Raw genomic sequence first — 22,010 nt, 5'->3', positions numbered from 1 at the left:
CTTTCACTGGAGAAGAACTGATGAGTTCCTTATAGACAAGACAAAATGTTAAAAAAGGAATCTATATAAGTTCACTTATGGAGTGAGATCTTTGACGGAGCTGTGCTCCCTATAGCACAGCCTACCAAAGGATGATCTTTGCTGTCGTGCAGTAACCTCATGAGGGCGGAGTCCGGCTACACTTGATTTACCGAGGAAAAGATCTCTGCACTAATATTGAGTTTCTCCGTTGGCGTCAGGGTAAACACCCATCCCCCCCGAAGCTTGGTTACCTTTCCGTGGTGGGGGGGACTTCATGGACTGGGCAGTAGCAACCATCGTTGGTTGCTTCTGTTCAATCCATGAACGAAAAACCAAGCATCTTGAACGTAATTGTCGTATAAATTCACTTGGTGTCAAAACTGACGCGAAAGCGGTTGTCTCAATTTTGTCAGAAATGTTTGTGCGTCTCGGCCTGATGGCGGGAGTCGGTTTGGCGCTGTGGTCATGAGGGAATACGAGGAAGATTGGCAACCGTCCCAGAAGTAGCTACAGTGAGGCCCAGCAGCTGTCCCTAATACTGTGGAAGGCACTCATGTAAGGTGTGCAGTGAGACGCAACAGTAACAAGGGAAACGGACAACCAAAACAGCAATCTTGATCATCAGGAGGATATCCAATGCTCAGAGTAGATAAGGACGATTATTGTATGGCTTTGCTCAGAGGATGAAAATCTTAGCCGTGAAAATCATCAAGTCAAATAACTAGTAGTTAGTGGTAGTGAAGTGGAATTACCGCATTTCTGTGGTCTTAATAGTAAAACGAAACTTTTCGTTTTCTCCATCAATCTAGAGGTGTTGTAGACCACCATCCTTAAGGTTGTAAGGTAATGGTAAGTACAAGGTTATGACCTCAGCAAATTTGTGATGGAAAGTGCAAGAAATGTGGTAATGTATATAATACAAATTATATAGTTGTATAATAAATGTATAATAAAACTTTGTCTTCTCTGTTCCCGTTCATTGATTCAAATGCAGGCAAGTTTTCTCTCTAACGAGGTGGGATAAGCTACGTGCACTCGGGTTGTAAATGTGGTGATTTTCCCTTCATTACCACAATGGTGTGCTGAACTGAAGATGTAGAATTCCGTAGACGAAAGTAAGATAGGAAATCAATCTACATCAAAAATTGAAAGTGCCGCTTTGTGTGTGTGTGTGTGTGTGTTTGTGCATGTGTGTGTGTGTGTGTGTGTGTGTGTGTGTGTGTGTGTGTGTGTGTGTGTCTGTGTGTGTGTGTGTTTGTGTGTGTGTGTGTGTGTGAATACTACTTTAATCATTATCACGTGAGTCTTTTGAGGAAGGATTTGTACACTCGTGTTGCCCCGTCTTTTATCCTTGTAAGTGTAAATACGTTTTCACTCCTGTGTGCACTCACACGCACACACACACACACACACACACACACACACACACACACACACACACACACACACACACACACACATAGCCTATAATATTATCTAGTATTTTCTTCAGATGGATATCTTACACCTTAATTATAAAAGCCAAAGAAAAATTTTTAAAAACATATACATATATTTCCACACGTGTAGATATATGTTATGTATTGAAATGTGGCGGAAAAATTCCTTATATATTAACAAACGTGATTGAGGACGTAAAGAATCTGGTACAAACACAATGGTTATTGTGATAAATGATTTGTTTATGATATATATGTATTGTGTTGCATTATAATGGTTGTTTAGAACTAAGGTCTTTAAACCTGAATCAGTGAAATACTATCAGAAATAGATAACCTGTTAAAAATAAACATTTATATCGATTAACCACAGAATATATTTTCCTCTGGGTCTGTAAAAGAAAATACAGTACAGGGAGCTAGTTTGAGTAAGAGTATTTCATATTTTAACAAAATGCCTCTAATAGCGTCCCTTATCTTTCGTCATCATTTCTTATGTTTACTATCAAGAAATGTCTTATCTAACATAAAAATTCTGTCTAGGTATTTGATTAATGTTGTCCAAGGATGAGCTACATGCCACACGTGGTCAGGTCACAATGGTGGTGGTCAGGTCAGTGGGGGCGGTTGTCGGTGTGTGTAGCCCCTGGGTTCATGTTGGCCACAGCCACCCACCGGCCAGCCGGGCGGTAGTTTATAACTAAGACTGGTAGTTTCACATGCCACTTGGAGTGTCCCTCACTACAGAACTTGAGCAGCTCTTATCCTGAGGTGGAACAGTTGATCCTCTCCACCAGGCTGGTACACTTGGTCTGCACCAGGTGGCTCCCTCCTGGTCATCCTGAGTGGTTGGTTGCTGTGTTGGATTTAATAACCATTGACTTGTGAAGGTCATTAGGCCAACCATCATTTTATCATCTGATAAAACACGAAGCAACGTCAAATATTAAGTGATCCACCTAAACTATTGAGAATGATGAAGTCTGATACTGTTACGTAGGTCATCCAATCTTGCCACTCACATGTTACGGTAATCACGACTACATACATATTGTTGTTACGACTGATATTACTGTATGTACTGTAGTAAAGTACTGTGGTTATGTGGACACCAGACGAGACCATCATTATGATGTGTCATCAACATGTATCTATAATGCTTCTATAACCAGCATGATCAAGAAGGTTATAACAACATTATCCTTGTGTCACCAACATGTATCTATAATGCTTCTATAACCAGCATGATCAAGAAGGTTATAACAACATTATCCTTGTGTCACCAACATGTATCTATAATGCTTCTATAACCAGCATGATCAAGAAGGTTATAACAACATTATCCTTGTGTCACCAACTTGTATCTATAATGCTTCTATAACCAGCACGATCAAGAAGGTTATAACAACATTATCCTTGTGTCACCAACATGTATCTATAATACTTCTATAACCAGCATGATCAAGAAGGTTATAACAACATTATCCTTGTGTCACCAACATGTATCTATAATGCTTCTATAACCAGCATGATCAAGAGGTTATAACAACATTATCCTTGTGTCACCAACATGTATCTATAATACTTCTATAACCAGCATGATCAAGAAGGTTATAACAACATTATCCTTGTGTCACCAACATGTACCTATAATGCTTCTATAACCAGCATGATCAAGAAGGTTATAACAACATTATCCTTGTGTCACCAACATGTATCTATAATGCTTCTATAACCAGCACGATCAAGAAGGTTATAACAACATTATCCTTGTGTCTCCAACATGTATCTATAATGCTTCTATAACCAGCATGATCAAGAAGGTTATGATAACATTATCCTTGTGTCACCAACATGTATCTATAATGCTTCTATAACCGGCATGATCAAGAGGTTATAACAACATTATCCTTGTGTCTCCAACATGTATCTATAATGCTTCTATAACCGGCACGATCAAGAAGGTTATAACAACATTATCCTTGTGTCTCCAACATGTATCTATAATGCTTCTATAACCAGCATGATCAAGAAGGTTATAACAACATTATCCTTGTAGTTGTTGGATCAGTGTAGAGCAGAGCAATACCTGGTGAACATTACTTCCTGGTGGCCGCCATAAATACCACCAGTGTTTATAAGCTCACACATCACCAGGGGTTAAGATATGGTGTTATCCCTCACTGCTCTATATAGCACCAGCCACGGTGGGCCTCCAGGTTATGCCTCACTCCTACTCTTCTATATCTCTAACTTCCTTGTGATCATCTCACTTTGAATAACTAGATCTTCACATAACAGTTGTTTGTTGTTGTTGTTGTTGTTGTTGTTGTTGTTGTTACATGTTGTAGGTTTATGTTCTGCCACTGGACGACTCGTTCTCTGATCTTACCCGACAAATAATTTGTATTTTCGAGATTCGTCAGGTGTTTATCATACGGAGTCTGTAACACGTAAGTCTGTCTATCGTTCACTATACTGGATAGTAACCGGTAAAGGTTATTAAAGATATCTACACCAGAAACTGTGCCACACAACAAAACATACAAATCACGATATTTGCAACATGATAACATTTTTGACTTAATGACCTTCAGCAGGTAAGGTCATCAAGCCGCACCATACATACGTCAGACAGTAACATCAGTTGTATAACAGGATGTATATATGTTGTTGGATTTAAGGGCTATCAGCTTGTGGTCATGAAGCCAGAATGTGAATCATAAGTTAACATAAAATGATCGTCCAGGTCCAGCAGGTAGCTGCATATAAAACTATGAATGTCTGTCTTGATTACTGACGACGTAGAGGGAAGGGTTTGGCAGGAAGGGGCGTGTGGTGGAGTTTGCTGGATGGTTCTCGGGAGTGTTGTGAAGAAGAGATAGAAAAACAGACTGAAAGGAGGAGGGTAACAAGTCCTTGGGCTCAACCCAGGTGCTACATTGTCACTCAAGCAAGACATCTAAAATAATCGCCAGGTTGGTTGGTTATTTGGGCTTGTGGCTCATCAACTGCCAGGTTAAGGTCATACACACGCTCACTAAATATTTGGCCCATGTAAGTAAGGTTTTCATCCCTATTGATTGCAAGGGTCATACCTGCGGTAAAGGTCATGTTATAACCATCAATCGAATATTCTTGAACAGTTTTCCCAGGGGTTCAAGATGATTCTGAGACCGTACACGCTCTCACCCTGTTCGTACGACGAATGGTGGAGTCCAACGAGCAGCGACCTATGAAAGGTCATTAGGTCACTAATCCTTTATATGTTTCACTTTAAAGTCACCTAACAATCCTTTCAACATATTATTGTCTAAATAGTTGGGACAGTGAAATATAGGAAGATGTACGTTCAAGGAAGACATATGCAATGACAGAGTTACGTGCAGCGACGACAAGTAGGCCAGACAAACCTGAGAAATGGTTGTTGTTGATGGTGTGAACAGTAGTATTATTATTACCACACATCACCAGCACACCTTTGATGGCGCTCCTACACCTTCGTGGCTGCTGCACTCTACACAGGAGCAGGGGAAGGTAGACATCTTTAAGCAAGAACATTTCCGACGAGACTGTACTATTTCTCTCCGTCCTTTGAGGATGACACAGCCTTGCTAAGGATGACTTGTCACTGGTGGTGACACAGCTGACGGATGGAGTCCTGTTACACCTTGTGAATAATATCTCATGACCAAAACAGTAGACTACCCAGGTTGACAAGCGTATTGTGCACTTCAACTGACTAATGATATGATCAAGAAAATTACAAACATAAATATCTATTGTAAGGATCAAATCAATGATGAAACAAATATAGTTTGAATAATTAATGAAACCGAGTGTGGGAAGTGACACAGCTTTGTAATGCTTGGTCACTTACAAATGATTAATACGAAAGCGTTAGGTATCGACCCGCAGGAGAACGTGTTTACAGATCTTTATAGAAGACATATCTATGTTAGATAAACGCCATATCAAGGAAATATCTTAACCTGGGACGTGTAACATCTGTGTGGAGAGACACAGCTTTGTAATATATGATCTACTCCACCGGTGAACTTTGACAACAGAGAGTTATACAACGCGTCGCTGGACAATATTCACCTAATACCTATAACGAATTTTCATATGATATACAAGACATTTGTTGGAAGTAAACATAAGAAATGATGACAGGAGATGAGGAGAGTGAAAGTATATATTTTCTTAAATGCTGAATGAATCCTGTTTTAACCTAGTTATTTTCCGTTGGATTTTATTTCATATATCCAGAGGATGATATATTCTGGGTTTATAATTATGATGCTTTTATGATGCTCAAGCCAAGGCTGCCGCTGAAGCAAAGGCTGCATCCGAAGCCAAGGCTACAGTTGAAGTGAAGGCTGCCGCTGAAGCAAGGGCTGCGGCAGACAACCAAGCCTGCTGCTGAAACCAAGGCTGCCGCTGAAGTCAAGGTTGCCGTCGAAGCCGAGGCTGCAGCTGAAGCCTAGGCCGCGGACAAGGCTTCAGCTGTACCCGTAGCTCTAATACACCGTTATCTTCAGTATGCCCATAGCTCTGATACATTTGTTGTCTTCACTATACCCTTATATCAAATACACTGTTATCTTCACTCACTATACCCTCGGCTTTAATACACCATTATCTTCACTATATCCATATCTGTAATACAGTTATCTGCATTATACCCTTAGGTGTAATACATCATTATCTTCACCCGCCGCCTTGCCGAATTTCATCTTTCGCAAGGCTTTCATCACCCTCTCTTTCACCAAAGCACTCTCCCTGACTATGTCACTTGGCACACCAGCCGAACCTAAAGACCCTGCATCTGGCGCTCTGTATCATCAAGTACATTGAAGAAACCTTCAAAATACTTCATCTCCTACTCACTTTATCACTATCTGCTATCATCAATAGAGAAAGTAACTTCACTATAAGACCAATTTGGGTAGTATACATATATTGCTAAGGAACAAGAACATTCCAAGATGATCATTTTCCTTCCTTTGGGAAAAAAAAAATGACAGGGGAAGATTTCCAGCCCCTCCGCTACCTTCCCTTTTAGTCGCTTTCTACGACACGCAGGGAATACGTGGGAAGTATTCTTTCTCCCCTATCCCCAGGGATAGTATATATATATATATATATATATATATATATATATATATATATATATATATATATATATATATATATATATATATATATATATATATATATATATATATCATAACGAATCTAGCTCTCACAGTAATGAAGGTGATGGTCGATATAGAGCACTATTGTGTAGGTTATACTGCGAGGAGAAGACGCGTCATAAATGATTGTGAAAAATTATAGGTGTAGAATGAGCCCAGGTTGATAATGATCAGTATTATTAATCAAACATAGAAGTAACAGCAAGTATAATAACTAATTAACCACAAATCAAATGAAAAAGCAATTTCCCAGCACACAACATAAAACTATGTTGATACAACCATAAGTGCATTTAACCACAAAGGCAGCTTAACTTATATAAAAAAGATCGTTACGCTCCCCTACCACACCAGCACACCTCGGGGAAGAGCCACTACACCTCAGGATGCCGTCTGGGTTGAGACTGCCGTGGAAGGCATCGGCACTGATATATAAGGAGTGAGTATGAAGCCCGGCTTGTCTCAGTCAAAGTGAGACGAAGCAACAAGGACTTGAATGAACGCAGAACGATCTAGCTCCAATGTGGCAGAGAGGCAGTGGTGCGTAGTATGGAGGACAAAATAATATAAGATTTTGAATTTAAACAAGATGTTAGGAGAGTACATGATAATATATATATATGCAAAGATTCGAACCCCGTACCATTTGCGTGGTAGCTGGGAACGCTAACTACGAGGCTATGATCGCCCCCAACAGGGAAACGACTATTCGATTGCTAGTAATCCAATACCCTTAAACAAGATCTTAAGAGAGTACATGACACCTCCCCCGAAAGAGAACTTTTCTGAAGGGAAAGTTAAAAAAATGTATATGCAGAGATGTACTGACTGAGACTTAAACTTGTGATAAAGCGTCCGTTATCCTGTTTTCAGATCCTTTGATGTGTTTAATCTGGAGGTTGTACAGTTGCAAGAAGAGCGACCATCTCAGCAAGCGTTGATTGGAGAATTTGTTGCTTGTTAGATTTTGCGGAGTGATATGCTATTGGATGCATTACTCCGTTCGTCTCTCGTAGTAAGACTGCTCCAACGGCTACATCGCTTGCGTCTGTTTGAAGAACGAAGGGTTGAGCGAAGTTAGGGGCCATCAGGACGGGTGCATGAGACAAATAGGTTTTCAAGTGGTTGAAGGCTTCCTGGCATTCCTCCGTCCACTTAAATGTCACCTTCCCACTCGTTAGACGTGTGAGAGGGGCAACCACAGAAGAGAAGTTTGGGCAGTAGCGGCGGTAGAAACCCGCCATACCAAGGAAGCGCATCAAACTCTTCTTAGTATCTGGCGTTGGGTAGGAGAGGATAGTGCTTACGTTGGCAGACTTAGGTCGAACATTTCCTTTTCCTACCTCATGTCCCAGGTAGGTGACCTGGGCGCTGCAGAAAGTTGATTTGGCCGGCTTGATGGTGAGGTGAGCGTCCTGGAGTTTCCGGAGAACAGCTGACAGTCTGTGCATATGATTATACCAAGTGTCTGAGTAAACAGTTATGTCATCGAAGTATACTTCAACTTTGTCCAGATCTTGGAACAGAAAATTCATCGTACGCTGGAATGTCCCTGGGCTGTTACGCTTACCAAACGGCATTACTCTGTACTCATATAACTCAAATGGTGTTATAAATGCCGAGACAGTTTGAGCATTTTCAGTTAATGGAATCTGATAAAACCCTTTATTCAGATCTATCTTTGAAATATACTTGGACTGTCCCACCATATCAATCAGATCATCGATGCGGGGCAATGGATAGGCGTCTGACTGGGTGACACTGTTGAGTCGACGGTAGTCTGTGCACAGGCGAAGCTGTCCGTCCTCCTTAGGAACGAGCAAGCAGGGAGATGCCCAAGGTGAACAGCTAGGTACAGCCAGGTTGTTGTCTAGTAGGTAGTCCACCTCTTTCTTCATCTGCCCTCTCTTTTGATGTGGTATTCTGTATGGTGGCTGGCTGATAGGGTTTGTTCCAGGAATTAGTACAACATCATGAGACATAATTGTGCAATGGCCTGGCGTGTCTGATATCACACTAGAATGACTTAAGAGCACACTTGAGACTTCTCTGACTTGTTCAGGTTGCAAATGTGCAAGAAATTTAGACAAGTCTTGTAGTATGTCAGAGTTTGAATGTCCTTTCCAATTGTTAGTTGTGTCAGAAGTATCAAGAGTGTTATCTACCTGTGAGCCCATTACATTGCATGGCAATCCTATCTGGTCACGTGCAGGATCCTGTGATAGGAAAGGTTTCAGAAGGTTAACATGGACAAATTGTGTTGCTTTACGACGACCAGGAGTACTTATTATGTAATTGTAATCATGGACTTTAGATTTTATTGTGTAAGGACCGTGATACTTGCTGACAGAGGAGAACCAGTAATTGGGAAGTAAGCTAGAACTTTATCTCCTTCCTGAAAGTTTCTGACTTTAGCTTTAACATCAAATACAGATTTCATAGTATGTTGTGAAATCTTCATATTATCCCTAGCAAATTTACGTATCTTATCAAGGTTATCTTTCAGTTGTTGCAAGTAGGTTATGAAAGATTTCAGTGGAACTTTATGACTAATGAGCTCATCTTTAACCACTTTAAGAGGTCCTCTGACTTGTCTACCAAAGACGAGCTCAAAAGGTGAACAACCAAGTGACTCGTGTGGAGATTCTCGAACAGCAAATAAGAGAAAGGGTAACCCTTCATCCCAATCCTGATTCCTCTCATGACAGTACTTGCGTATCATTGATTTGAGGGTTTGATGGTGCCTCTCAAGGGCACCTTGACTCTGCGGGTGATGTGCTGTGGACAGGGTCTGTTTGATACCTAGCTCCTGAAGCACATCTTTGAAGAGATCGCTGGTGAAGTTGGTGCCACGGTCACTTCGTACCTCCTGAGGGATACCGAAAGTAGTGAACATGTGGATTAATTTATTAGCTACATTTTTGGCAGAGATAGTCTTTAGAGGAAAAGCCTCTGGATATCTAGATGTAGGGCCAAGTACTGTAAGTATATACTGATTTCCCTTCTTAGACTTTGGCAAAGGACCAACTATGTCAATAATAATCTTTTGAAAGGGTTCTGAAGGAACTGGAATGGGTTGCAATGGATATGATGGAATTGATTGATTAGGTTTCCCTACAATCTGACAAGTTAAGCAAGAACTGTTAAATGAAACTATATCCTTCTTCATACCAGGCCAATAGAAATCATTAAGTAGTTTGAGGTAGGTTTTATTGATTCCTAAGTGACCACTAAAACCTTCATGTGCGATTTTCATAAGAGGCTGCCTTATACACTGTGGAACTACCACTTGATGCGTCTCGGCCCATGTATCTTCATCAGAGAGCTTAGGGGAACTATAGAACCTCATAAGGATGTTGTCTTGGTAGTAGAAGGCAGGTGTGTCGAGGATATCTTCTTTCGGCAGGACCTCCTGGTGTAACTTCGTCAGGGTTGGGTCCTGTCGCTGGGCCTCCTCTAGTTTGTGCTCGGATATCAGCTTGTTTAAAGGAGGTACATCCAGACCACAAGTAGTAAAACCTTCATTGCAGGGCTTAGGAAAGAGAGGTGGTGTAGGATCCTCCTCGTCCACGGTCCGTCGATGTTGAGAGCGTGTGACGGCACAGATGGGGAACAGGGTTGGCTGCTCCTTCTCAATGTCTTCAGTAGGGCTATAGGGCAGTGGAGTGTCTCGAATGGTTAGTGCAGGGACGACCAGACTGCCGGCTAGGTCGTTACCAAGAAGGAAGGTGGCGTCAGGTATAGGTAGAGGAGTATCAACTACTCCTACAGTTACTGTACCTTTCACCGCCTCACAGTCAAGCTTTATTTTGACAAAGTGTACTGGAGTGCTGGCGTTGACCAATTTGAGATAGACCTTCTCACCCGTTAGGTTAGATTCAATATCAGGGAGAGATGCTTTGTGGATCAGAGACTGGGCCGATGCAGTGTCTCTGATGATCTGTACAGGGTGTTGTTGCTTGCCAGGGCCTAGAGACACAGTGCCAGGGGAGCGGAATGGTTGAAAGAGGTCGATTGATGTTGGAGAATCCTGTAGGTTGATGGTTGCCACAGGTTTCGTGAAGGTTGTCGAAGTGGCGGTTGTGCCCTTAGATACCTTACACCTAGGATCAGGACAATCCTTTATATGGTGTCCTTTCTTACAGGACCTACAGACCTGAGCATATTTCTCACCTAGTTGACCCTGTCCAGAAACATGTTTAGCGTGTGTGGAACCTGCATGTGACCTTACAGTAGAAGGGGTAGTTTTCCCTTCTCCCTGTTGTGGACGATGGATAAGGGAGACGTCAGCGAGCTTAGCTGCCTTTAAGTAATCTGTTTCCTCCCTGTTGGTTATATGCACCATTATGTAGTACGGAACCTTTCTCTTAAACTCTTCAAGAATAAGCAAGTTGACCAGGCCTTCAAATGTATGTACACTAGCCGATTTAATCCAATTATTAAATGATCTAAGTTTCTCAGCAGCAAATTCTGAATAGGTTTGAGTTTGAGTTTTAGTTGGGTTCCTAAAAGCCTGTCTGTAACCTTCAGTTGTAATAGAATACGTAGCCAAAATTGCCTCTTTTTATCTCCTCTTAGTTAGTAATATCATGAATCCCATCACACACATCAACTGCCTTACCCACAAGCTTGGGCTTTAGGAGCCAGACCCAGTGCTCCTTGGGCCATTTGAAGTGTTCTGCTGTTGTTTCAAATTGTCTAAAGAAGGCTTCTGGATTCTCCTCTGAGAAAATAGGGAGAAGCTTGACATGCTTGGCAACATCAAACTTGACAAGAGCTTCTGTATCTGGGATGCTTTGTTTCAGCTGTAAGACCTTTAGCTCGTGTTCGTGCTTCAGTCTCATGGATTCACGTTCAGCGAGTTCAGTCTGTAGTTTAACTTGCAAAGCTTGGAGTTTAACAGTCTCAATGTCAAGAGTAGTCTGTAGGTCAGGAGTTGATGTGCAATGATGGGTAGTAAAATCTGTAGCCCTTAAGTAGGCTTCAATGTTAGACTTAAGTTCATCCTTAATTGTACTACGAGTGAATGGCACTCGAAATGTAGTGGCAATAAACTTAAGATTATCCTTAGTTATATTATCTGAATCAAGTTCCTCAACTGAATGGTTACTTACAAACCTTACGGGGTCAAAGTCAGTCATGGTGAACAAGGCAAAAATAGGCTAAAGGACAATAGGAATGGATATATAAAATTAAGCGAGAAATGTTGGTAATCACACCAAATACCTCCCGAGCTAGTAAATAGTATGAAAACCGTAGGTAGACACTTTCAACTTGTAACGAGCCAGTGTGTAGTTAAGGTAGTAACGTATTTCCCATACATACGCACTGGAATTACCAAAACTATACGGAGTATCTATTAAAAGTTTGAGACTGGTCAAGTTACAAACGAGTGTAAATTAAAGTGAGAGAAATGAGCTTCGCTGGCTCAGATTATGAATGAGTGAGAGTCTCTGTACGACGATTTATGGGAGTCAGTGTAGATCTCTTAGGTATGAACACATGTGGGACGTAGCAGGAACAGGCTATACCATTAATTATGTAGGAAAGCTAACTAGCTATGCACTGGCCAGGTACAAGGCAGTTATACACTCGAGAAATAACCAAAAGTTATAACTAGATTCAGAGTTACCTTCCCACGGAACTAAATCAATCTAATATAAGGACGGTTAACAAGTCTATGTGGTGAGCACAAGGAAACTTATTAAATAACAAACCTCCCAGACAGGCCCCCATATAACGAATCTAGCTCTCACAGTAATGAAGGTGATGGTCGATATAGAGCACTGTTGTGTAGGTTATACTGCGAGGAGAAGACGCGTCATAAATGATTGTGAAAAATTACAGGTGTAGAATGAGCCCAGGTTGATAATGATCAGTATTATTAATCAAACATAGAAGTAACAGCAAGTATAATAACTAATTAACCACAAATCAAATGAAAAAGCAATTTCCTAGCACACAACATAAAACTATGTTGATACAACCATAAGTGCATTTAACCACAAAGGCAGCTTAACTTATATAAAAAAGATCGTTACGCTCCCCTACCACACCAGCACACCTCGGGGAAGAGCCACTACACCTCAGGATGCCGTCTGGGTTGAGACTGCCGTGGAAGGCGTCGCCACTGATATATGAGTGGGTATGAAGCCCGGCTTGTCTCAGTCAAAGTGAGACGAAGCAACAAGGACTTGAATGAACGCAGAACGATCTAGCTCCAATGTGGCAGAGAGGCAGTGGTGCGTAGTATGGAGGACAAAATAATATAAGATTTTAAATTTAAACAAGATGTTAGGAGAGTACATGATAATATATATATACATATATGCAAAGATTCGAACCCCGTACCATTTGCGTGGTAGCTGGGAACGCTAACTACGAGGCTATGATCGCCCCCAACAGGGAAACGACTATTCGATTGCTAGTAATCCAATACCCTTAAAGAAGATCTTAGGAGAGTACATGACAGTATATATATATATATATATATATATATATATATATATATATATATATATATATATATATATATATATATATATATATATATATTTTTTTTTTTTTTCTTTTTTTTTTTGCTTTGTCGCTGTCTCCCGCGTTTGCGAGGTAGCGCAAGGAAACAGACGAAAGAAATGGCCCAACCCCCCCCCCCCCCATACACATGTATATACATACGTCCACGCACGCAAATATACATACCTACACAGCTTTCCATGGTTTACCCCAGACGCTTCACATGCCTTGATTCAATCTACTGACAGCACGTCAACCCCGGTATACCACATCGCTCCAATTCACTCTATTCCTTGCCCTCCTTTCACCCTCCTGCATGTTCAGGCCCCGATCACACAAAATCTTTTTCACTCCATGTTTCCACCTCCAATTTGGTCTCCCTCTTCTCCTCGTTCCCTCCACCTCCGACACATATATCCTCTTGGTCAATCTTTCCTCACTCATTCTCTCCATTCATACAAACCTCCAACAGATATGATCAAACCCGGGACCCCTGTGCAACAGGCGGGAGCGCTATCGCTAGGCTATGATCATAACCTAGCAGCAGCGCTCCCTAATGTTGTAAGACTCACGCACACTACCATTAATTTTTCATTAGGTATTTGTCATTATCATTTTACTGTGAGTTACATAGAGTTAGATGCATGTTGCCACGGGCTCACTGTTCCCACGGGCTACTGTTAATCAGGATGTTTGAACACGTAAGAGCTGATCTGTTATTTGAACACGTTGTTGAATGGGCGTTGATGGACTCCCATATAACCCCTGTCAGTGTGACCTGAGGAGACACACTGGCCAGCATCGTCACACTGTTCACTAGAGTGTGTCGTAGTGTGTCATAAGACTATAGCCCAGAGTACTACAGATGGACGTACACGTTTTGTTGTAATAAATCTACAAAGGCCGCCTGATCTTCATTGAGGACCACAGACGAAGAAGACATGATTTCCTTCCTCTCAACTCAACCTTACAAATGGTGGCAGTGACGTAAGAACCTACGTGACCACACACGACCGTCACATCTACTTCATATTTCTACGTCTGGTGTTGCCAGCAGTCATACAAGCCTACCTGACACAGTCCTGGTGCTCCCTCCTGTGGACGTTAAGGGCGGAACCCACGGCCGGCTACGTGCTCCATCACCCGTACCTCAATGAACTGAAGATACGCCTTTATTGCATTGCTGACACTGTGTCGCTTGCAAGGACATCAAGACAGCGCCACCGCCGTGCAGTGTTGTCATCACATCCAGACGTGTCAAGCAAGGTCAGCCGTCCTGCCAACACCAACGTGGAGGTCATCTTGTCAACCGCTCCAGAGACGCGTCATCATCAGCCGTGGCGACATCCCAGACGTCAGCATCGCGTGGTCCAGCCCTTGTCGCTCACTCAACTTTCCTGCTAGCGAGTCGCTACTCTGTACACGTCTTCACCTCGCTATACCCAGCGAGCCGCTACTCTGCACACGTCTCCACCTCGCTACACCCAGCCAGCCGCTACTCTGCACACGTCTCCACCTCGCTACACCCAGCGAGCCGCTACTCTGCACACGTCTCCACCTCGCTACACCCAGCGAGCCGCTACTCTGCACACATCTCCACCTCGCTACACCCAAGACGCCTTCGTAAGCGAAGCTCCCATTCAGATAAGAAATGTGCCAAAATGGTTCACTCTGAGGTATGCTCTTTTTGTGTGTTACTAGTTCCTAATCTATGAATATAGACGTATATATACTTTTGGGTAATATGATTATTCATCTTTGTAGTTTAGCAAATTAATCTAAGTTTTCAGTTATGTTTTCACACATTGGTATTGTTTTTGGTGATGATTACTTTCATATATACAGAGTCTTGTATTGATATGTTATACAGTTATGCCAGCCTTTTTATTGCCTTTATTTCATTACAGTATTTTCAAATAATATTCATATTATGTATTTTGGATTAGGACAATAGTGTTCATTGTATTTTGAATTTTTTGTGGGGATTATTACTTACACACTTTAAGTAAGGTTGTATTACATGTCCGAAGATATTCCACGCGGTAATCGTAAAGGTTCATATGTACTTAGGAATTTACCTAGAATCCCTTATTATAAACGGAACCTGCCTTCTAAAATGGTGACGTCACACAAAGTTGTTTTGACAGATTCTGGTGACACAGATGACCCACAGAAACCTTCTCACACGTTTCGACACCCACACCCACCTCCCCCTCCACCTCACAATAACTCGGGACAATCAATTCCTTCACAAAAAAAAACTGTTTTCACACTAAAACAAGCTAGGGAACCACACGAGTTATTTGATGGTAAACTGTCAAATTTTGATCGGTGGATCAGAAATGCAGAGGACATTGTTGATCATAATGGTGATTCAGGAGACAGAGCGCTTATATCGGCTGCTAAAAATCTCATTGATTTCAACCAGCCTAACAATTAAGCTAGGGTTGTCTATGACTCAGATGACATTCGAAACTGTACATCTTGAGAGGAATTTATAACGTTGTATAAATTAGGTTGTGAGGAATCATTCTCAGATAGTTCACTTCACATCCTTTAACGTGCTCTTAACACAACATACTTGGATGATACGTCAGTCCCTGATCACTGGAGTACCTTACATGGAAGAATGAGATTAGTTAGGCAGGCTTATGAATCCTCACCCTGGATACCGGCCATGATGAATCCTGAAACTCATGTGCAAACACTCATGCGATTATTACACATCACCTTCATTCTCAAGGACCTGACCTCCAGACGTAAGACTACGGTTACTTAATGAGAACATCGACCCATCATTGTGGGTCAGTAATAAAAGTGTTGAATTACACTCAAAAGAAAGGTGGATATTCCAACACCAAGACACTGGGGAGAGTGTCGGCTTCCCAAAGTGTGACGTAACATTCTAGTGATCAACACAATCATTCTTCTCATGGTCAAATACAGCGATTCAGTGATGACAAACACTCACATAAAGTGACGTGCTTCCGGTGTGGCCAACCAGGACATAAAGCGAATGTGTGTCCTTACACATGGGACTCATTCTCACGCCTCGACCAGAACAACAAACGCAGTCAACAACCCATGTCATCACAGCCTCGGTCGTCACAATTCTGCCGACCTAGTCATGATTTCCTCCAGTCAGACATCAGGCTGACCTTCACCCGCTCGCGCCCAACACCACCAAGCAGGTGTTCATATCATAGCAACGCTAGACACACTTCAGCGGAATGTCGAGCATTAGCTAGACAGACGTCACCTAACACAGGTTCATCATGTCATTATCAACAATGACAATCTCTCGCTCATGACAAGACTCCATCACATAAGGAACTCTTAAGACATCTTCATTCTTCGCCATTTTCTCACATTACAAGTTTCGATTTAGTGGGTTCTTTCCAGGATAAGTCAGTCACAATCTTTCTAGCCAGCGGCGCTGAAGCAGATGTCATTCATTATAATTTTATTCAACCATTAATGGGGAGCACTCAACTTGTTAAATACTCGGACTTTTACCCATCCCTTCAAAGTATCTCAAATGAAAATCTCGACATAAGGGGCACTATTAAAATGAACATTCGCATAGGCGACTCGGTCATGACCGTCACCCCTTACATTGTTCGTGGTGTAACGTTTCCTGCTAACTTGTTACTAGGACGCCACTGTATGTGTGGCACAACATAAGATCTGTCCTATTTATCATGTTGTTTGTGTTGATAATACGTTCCTGCCATTGTCAGAGAAGAGTTCTCACTCAGTCAGTGTCATTAATACATCTGCTCCCACGTCCTGCTTCACGGTAGTCAATACGCATCCTTTTTACTTTTCTACTCATCATTGCCCTGGTAAACTGAGAATCAACATGACTCTGCATAGTAACACATTAACGAAGGTTCCACTCTCTCTTTCTCGAACGTGGATGACTGATCATGGACTGAGATAGTCAGGGTGATCTCGCACTAAGAGTAGTTGCTGAACCTTCCTCACTAACTGTCACACGACTATCCATGATGGACGCCTCTATTCATGAGACCGCAGATGGAGAGGTCACCATATACATTGCCAAAACGGGACCCACTCCTGTCTGTCTCCGTAGAGGGGCCAAGCTTGTGGAATTCTCCGTTTTGAAGTCGGGAATTCAAGACGAGGAGTTACATGAGTTTAATATCCGTCTAGTCTCACATTCCATTAACCCACTACCACCTACTCCTCCTACCCCTGACTCAGCAGTGCACGGCTCGAGTCAGCTTTCCACCATCACCCCTGACATGATATCCAAGGTAGGATTAACCAAACATGTTGACCAGTTAACAGACTTACTTAACCAGTCTATGTCTACTATTGCCTTATCAGGAGAACCACTCGGTAGAACTCATTTGGATGTTCACATTATTAACTTAGAGAAAAACACACGTCCCATTGACGTCCCAGCCTACCGATTGCCACATCCACGCGCACAGAGACATAGCAAACAAACTTGTTCAGGACATGTTGAAAGATAAGGTTATAGAGGACTCACGATCACCATGGAATTTACCACTTCTGATCGTTCCGAAAAAAGACGGAACTTTTAGACCTATTCATAGATTTTTGAAAACTCAACAACAAGGTCACTTTGAAAGATCGTTTCCCATTACCAGTGGTATTAGAGCTTCTTCATAGCCTCGGTAACAATAAGGTATTTTCAACTTTGGATTTATTGAGCGGATTTTGGCAGATTCCCTTGTCAGAGGAAAGCCGCCCCCTGACTGTGTTCAGTACGCCAGATGGTCATTGGCAGTTCATATGCATCATGGCCTTCGGTCTTCATTCCTCACCGGTGATCACCTTCTCAAGGTTAATGACTAACATTTGTCGTCACATGTTGGGCAAAGATGTATTGGTTTATCTTGATGATATAATTGTCATGTCTCCAGATATTGCTTCTCATCTCAAAAGTCTTGAGAGAGTATTCCTACGACTTAAGGATGAGAACCTAAAAGTCAAGTTATCCAAATGTTCCTTTCTACAAACAAGAATTAATTACGTAGGTCACACCGTTGATGAAAACGGTATTCAACCTAATGCAGATAAAGTCAAAACAGTTGTAGAATGCCCAGTCCCTTCCACGACAGACAAGGTCAAATCCTTCCTTGGGTTAGAAGAATATTATCGAAGATTTATCGCTAATTTCGCGAAGATCGCAAACCCCCTTACTTCACTTCCGATACAGGGAGTTACATTCCAGTGGTCTACAGCCCAAGACAATGCGTTTAACTTACACAAGCAACACTTGATCGAGGCGCCTATCCTTCGATTTCCCAACTTTGAGAAACCCTTCGTTTTACACACAACAGATGCTTGTAAACAGGGTCTTGTAGATGTACTTATGCAAGAATCAAATAAGGGTAGACTTTTTCCCATAGCCTATGCGAGCCGTTCATGTTCGAAGACGGAATCGAAATACTCAATAACAGAATTAGAAGGCCTTACAGTTGTTTGGGCACTCAAACATTTTATGGAATACATATATGGTTACCCTATTACAGTTTATACAGATCACAGAGCACTGTTAGGTATTTTTCAAAGACAAGATCCTACAGGAAAGTTTCAGAAATGGTTTCTAATTATACAAGTACTTGACCCAGATTTTCGTTTTGTTTCTGGCTCATCCAATGTAGTTGCAGACGCGCTCTCCCGCAGAGTGGGTGCAGCCACTGTAGGTGATAGCCTCGTAGATTTTGATGTAGAAAGGTTGAGACAGCATCAACGGGATGACCCAGTCTGGGGTCCTGTCATAGAATTCCTAGAGGGTATGAGATCTTCCTTGGATGCTAAAACAGTTGTTCCAGTCAGAGAATTGTATTTAGCACAGTGAGGGAGTCTTGTGCAGGGACGCGAAATTAAGAGTGCTCGCCCGTGTTGTTAAACAATCATTCCAACAGCATTAGTACAGAATTTCTTGAAGTTATCACATGATTCACCGCAGACCGCACACCCAGGTGCAGACAAATGCTATAAGCAAACTCGTTTGAGGTATTTTTGGCCAAGGTGCAGAAAAACATTACAGGAGGAATTTAACTCTACAGCAGGAATTTAACTCTACAAGTGAGGATCGTAAACTTGACCCAAAATGTTCTGGACCCTATAGAGTCTTAGCTCATTTAAAGAACATAAGTTTAGGGTTCGACATCTAAATACAAGTGACATTCGTGAAGAACATGAGGACCACTTGAAAGTTGTACATTATTATGAACATGATCATCATCATCATCCCGGTCCCACACCAGACAACACTCCTCAACCTCCAAACAATGTAAGCCAACCACCTTCTACCACTGTTCAGTCTGTCCCCACACCACAACCGACTACCCTCACATCACCACCACTCTCACATCACCACCACCCTCACATCACCACCACCCTCACATCACCACCACCCTCACATCACCACCACCCTCACATCACCATCACCCTCACAACACCACCACACACACATCAGTATTCATTAAGACTTCGCCTTTAAGAAGTTGCTAAGTTTATCATTTTCCAGGTTCTTCCTTCTCATGTCCTTCTGGTGTCTTCCTGTATATTACACCATGGCAGTTCCAGGCGCCCTTCTCACGACTCCCCGCGGGGTCCACATCGTGAGGGACACAGTTAAGTTGGGCCTGGAGGGTCTACCCTACACTTACGATCATTTACTGAAACTACTGGAGGCCGTACCTCGCTTACGGTCTACCCTACTCAAGTTTTACACCAGTGCGTCCATCAGAAACTCTAGTGTTGCTCCTCCTCCAACTTTGTTAAACCAGTGGACCTAGAAATTGAATAGTACCTGTGTGATTCTGTATGACATAATACAAGACACTCAATCTTCAGTAAATACTAACGCCAGGATCAACACGAAAAAGTAAAGAGAAGCAAAAGAACTTTGCTTAATTTTGTAGGTTCCCTTCAATCATACTAGTTTGGTGATGATGATGAGGAAGGATGATAGAAAAGTCCCTTCCAAGGAAGAGCGGGAAAAGAGAGGGGGGGAAGAGCAAGATTTGTTAGAGGAAGTGAATTTTAGAGGGAGGAAAAGAGCCAGGGCTTAACCCAGCTTGCATAGGAATAATCGAATAAGTAGGGCAGAGATAATAAGTGGAGGGCGAGTTTGTTTTCTTCTATTTGTTTTTTTATTGATACTCTTTTCGTAGATTTATTTTTCATTTATTTATTTATCTATTTATTCATTTATCTATTCATTTATCTATTTATCTATTTATTTTTCTTTTTAATAAGGATATAGGAGGAGATGGATCGTATCTCTGGCAGATGGACACTGATTTGACCAAGGCGTTCCCCGCACGGACTTAGCAGCAAGATCTATAGTGGTTTTTAGTTTTTAATATATGGTCACTGGATGTTGTCCAGGTTGTATATTAAACATGTTACCTGGGTGGTCTATTCCTAGGAGATTGTTGAAGTAATCAGTCCAGTGAGTATGATGTATTTGAAATCGCTCTACTTGTCTTTCAAACAATTTCCTCCAGTAGATGTTTAGAGGAGGGATTCGTACTCTCTCGTGAAGTTCTGTGTTTCTGATGAACTCGTGCCATTTGATGTTAAAAGCCCAACGTAGAGCATTGTTCTGAATTACGTATTTGGAGTGCATGGATGTTGGATTTGGCTCCGAGTTCGAGAGCTGAAGGGGCATAAATGATAAGTAGTCGTATTAATGCTTTGTAGAGGTGCAATTTGGTTTTGAATTGCACCTCTCTAAATCTATACAATTTCTCGAGCTCTGCTCTCGCAATAACCGCTATACACTGAACATATTGGTTCATTCTCAGGTATACATCATAACTTAGGCCCAGGAGAGTGTTGGTGTTTGAGATGGGAATGGCTAAATGACGGTGTATACGGGAGTGTAGGTAGACATTACTTATGTTGTATCTCTGACGTACGTTAAAGTAAGATATGTTGAATTTGGCAGGATTTGATCTAATACTCCATTTTAACTCCCAAAGCCAAACGTTGTCAATTTCCTGTTGGGTTCTGCTGGTTAAGTGTGTGAGGGTTACGGCTCTGATCAGTTGAGTAATATCATCTGCATATTGGAGAGTGATGGAGTCCAGGTGTATAGGACTGGAAAGATCATTTGAGTAGAGTGTGTAAAGAGTAGGGGCCAGCACGGAGCCTTGAGATACACCGGCATTGAGGAAGAAGTAGTTTGAGGAAGTGTTTCTGTATTTGATTCGGGTTTTTCTGTTGCTATGATAGTTAGAAAGAAGTTTAATGTCGGGTCGTGGGAGTTGAAATTGGGTGCTTAGTTTGTACCTCAATCCATCGTGCCAAACGGTGTCAAAGGCTTTTTCAACGTCATTTGTGATGAAGGCGGTCATTTTGTGTGTCCGCGTGTTGTTTTTAATGTAGTTAGTGATTATGTTGACTTCATCTTGTATGATGTTGACGAAAGCCAAACTGTTTGTGTGACAGTAGGTTGTTGTATGTTAGGTGTTGTCTAAGTCTGTTGTTTAAGATTCTTTCAAATGTCTTCCCAATGGACTCAAGTAGGCTGATGGGTCTGTAGTTCACTGGGTCCCTATTGGATTTGTTGGGTTTAGGTATCATTGTGGTTGTTGCTGTTTTGAAGGCCGCGGTAAAATAGCCAGAGGCTAGTGAAGAGGAAGGTGATGGCTTTAATAGTGTTGTCAGGGAGATGTGTAAGTAGCTGGTAACCAATGCCTGAGTTACCTGGGAATACTTTGTGCGATTTGAAGAGGAGGAATTTGACCTCGCTCGTTCTTATGGGAGTTGTGAGAAGGTGGTCATGTGAAGCGAATGGTCATACGCCAGAGGGTGGGGA

The 22,010-nt window shown here is 42.0% G+C and overlaps 1 protein-coding gene across 1 annotated transcript; it reads right to left on the bottom strand.

The window, feature by feature from the left end:
* Positions 1–7,548: 7,548 nt before the first annotated feature.
* On the bottom strand, positions 7,549–11,802 carry LOC139762028 (uncharacterized). The gene is made up of 3 exons (XM_071686803.1): positions 11,283–11,802; positions 9,072–11,131; positions 7,549–8,877 (listed from the first exon to the last, which is right to left on the bottom strand). Exons 1-3 carry the CDS (start codon positions 11,800–11,802, stop codon positions 7,549–7,551), a joined length of 3,909 nt encoding a protein of 1,302 aa, XP_071542904.1.
* Positions 11,803–22,010: the final 10,208 nt, after the last annotated feature.

This window comes from Panulirus ornatus, chromosome 42 (genome assembly GCF_036320965.1).
Source record: "Panulirus ornatus isolate Po-2019 chromosome 42, ASM3632096v1, whole genome shotgun sequence".
Lineage (NCBI taxonomy): Eukaryota > Metazoa > Arthropoda > Malacostraca > Decapoda > Palinuridae > Panulirus > Panulirus ornatus.
The sequence above is the reverse complement of the archived record's forward strand: the minus strand, read 5'-3'. Positions and strand labels throughout refer to the sequence as shown.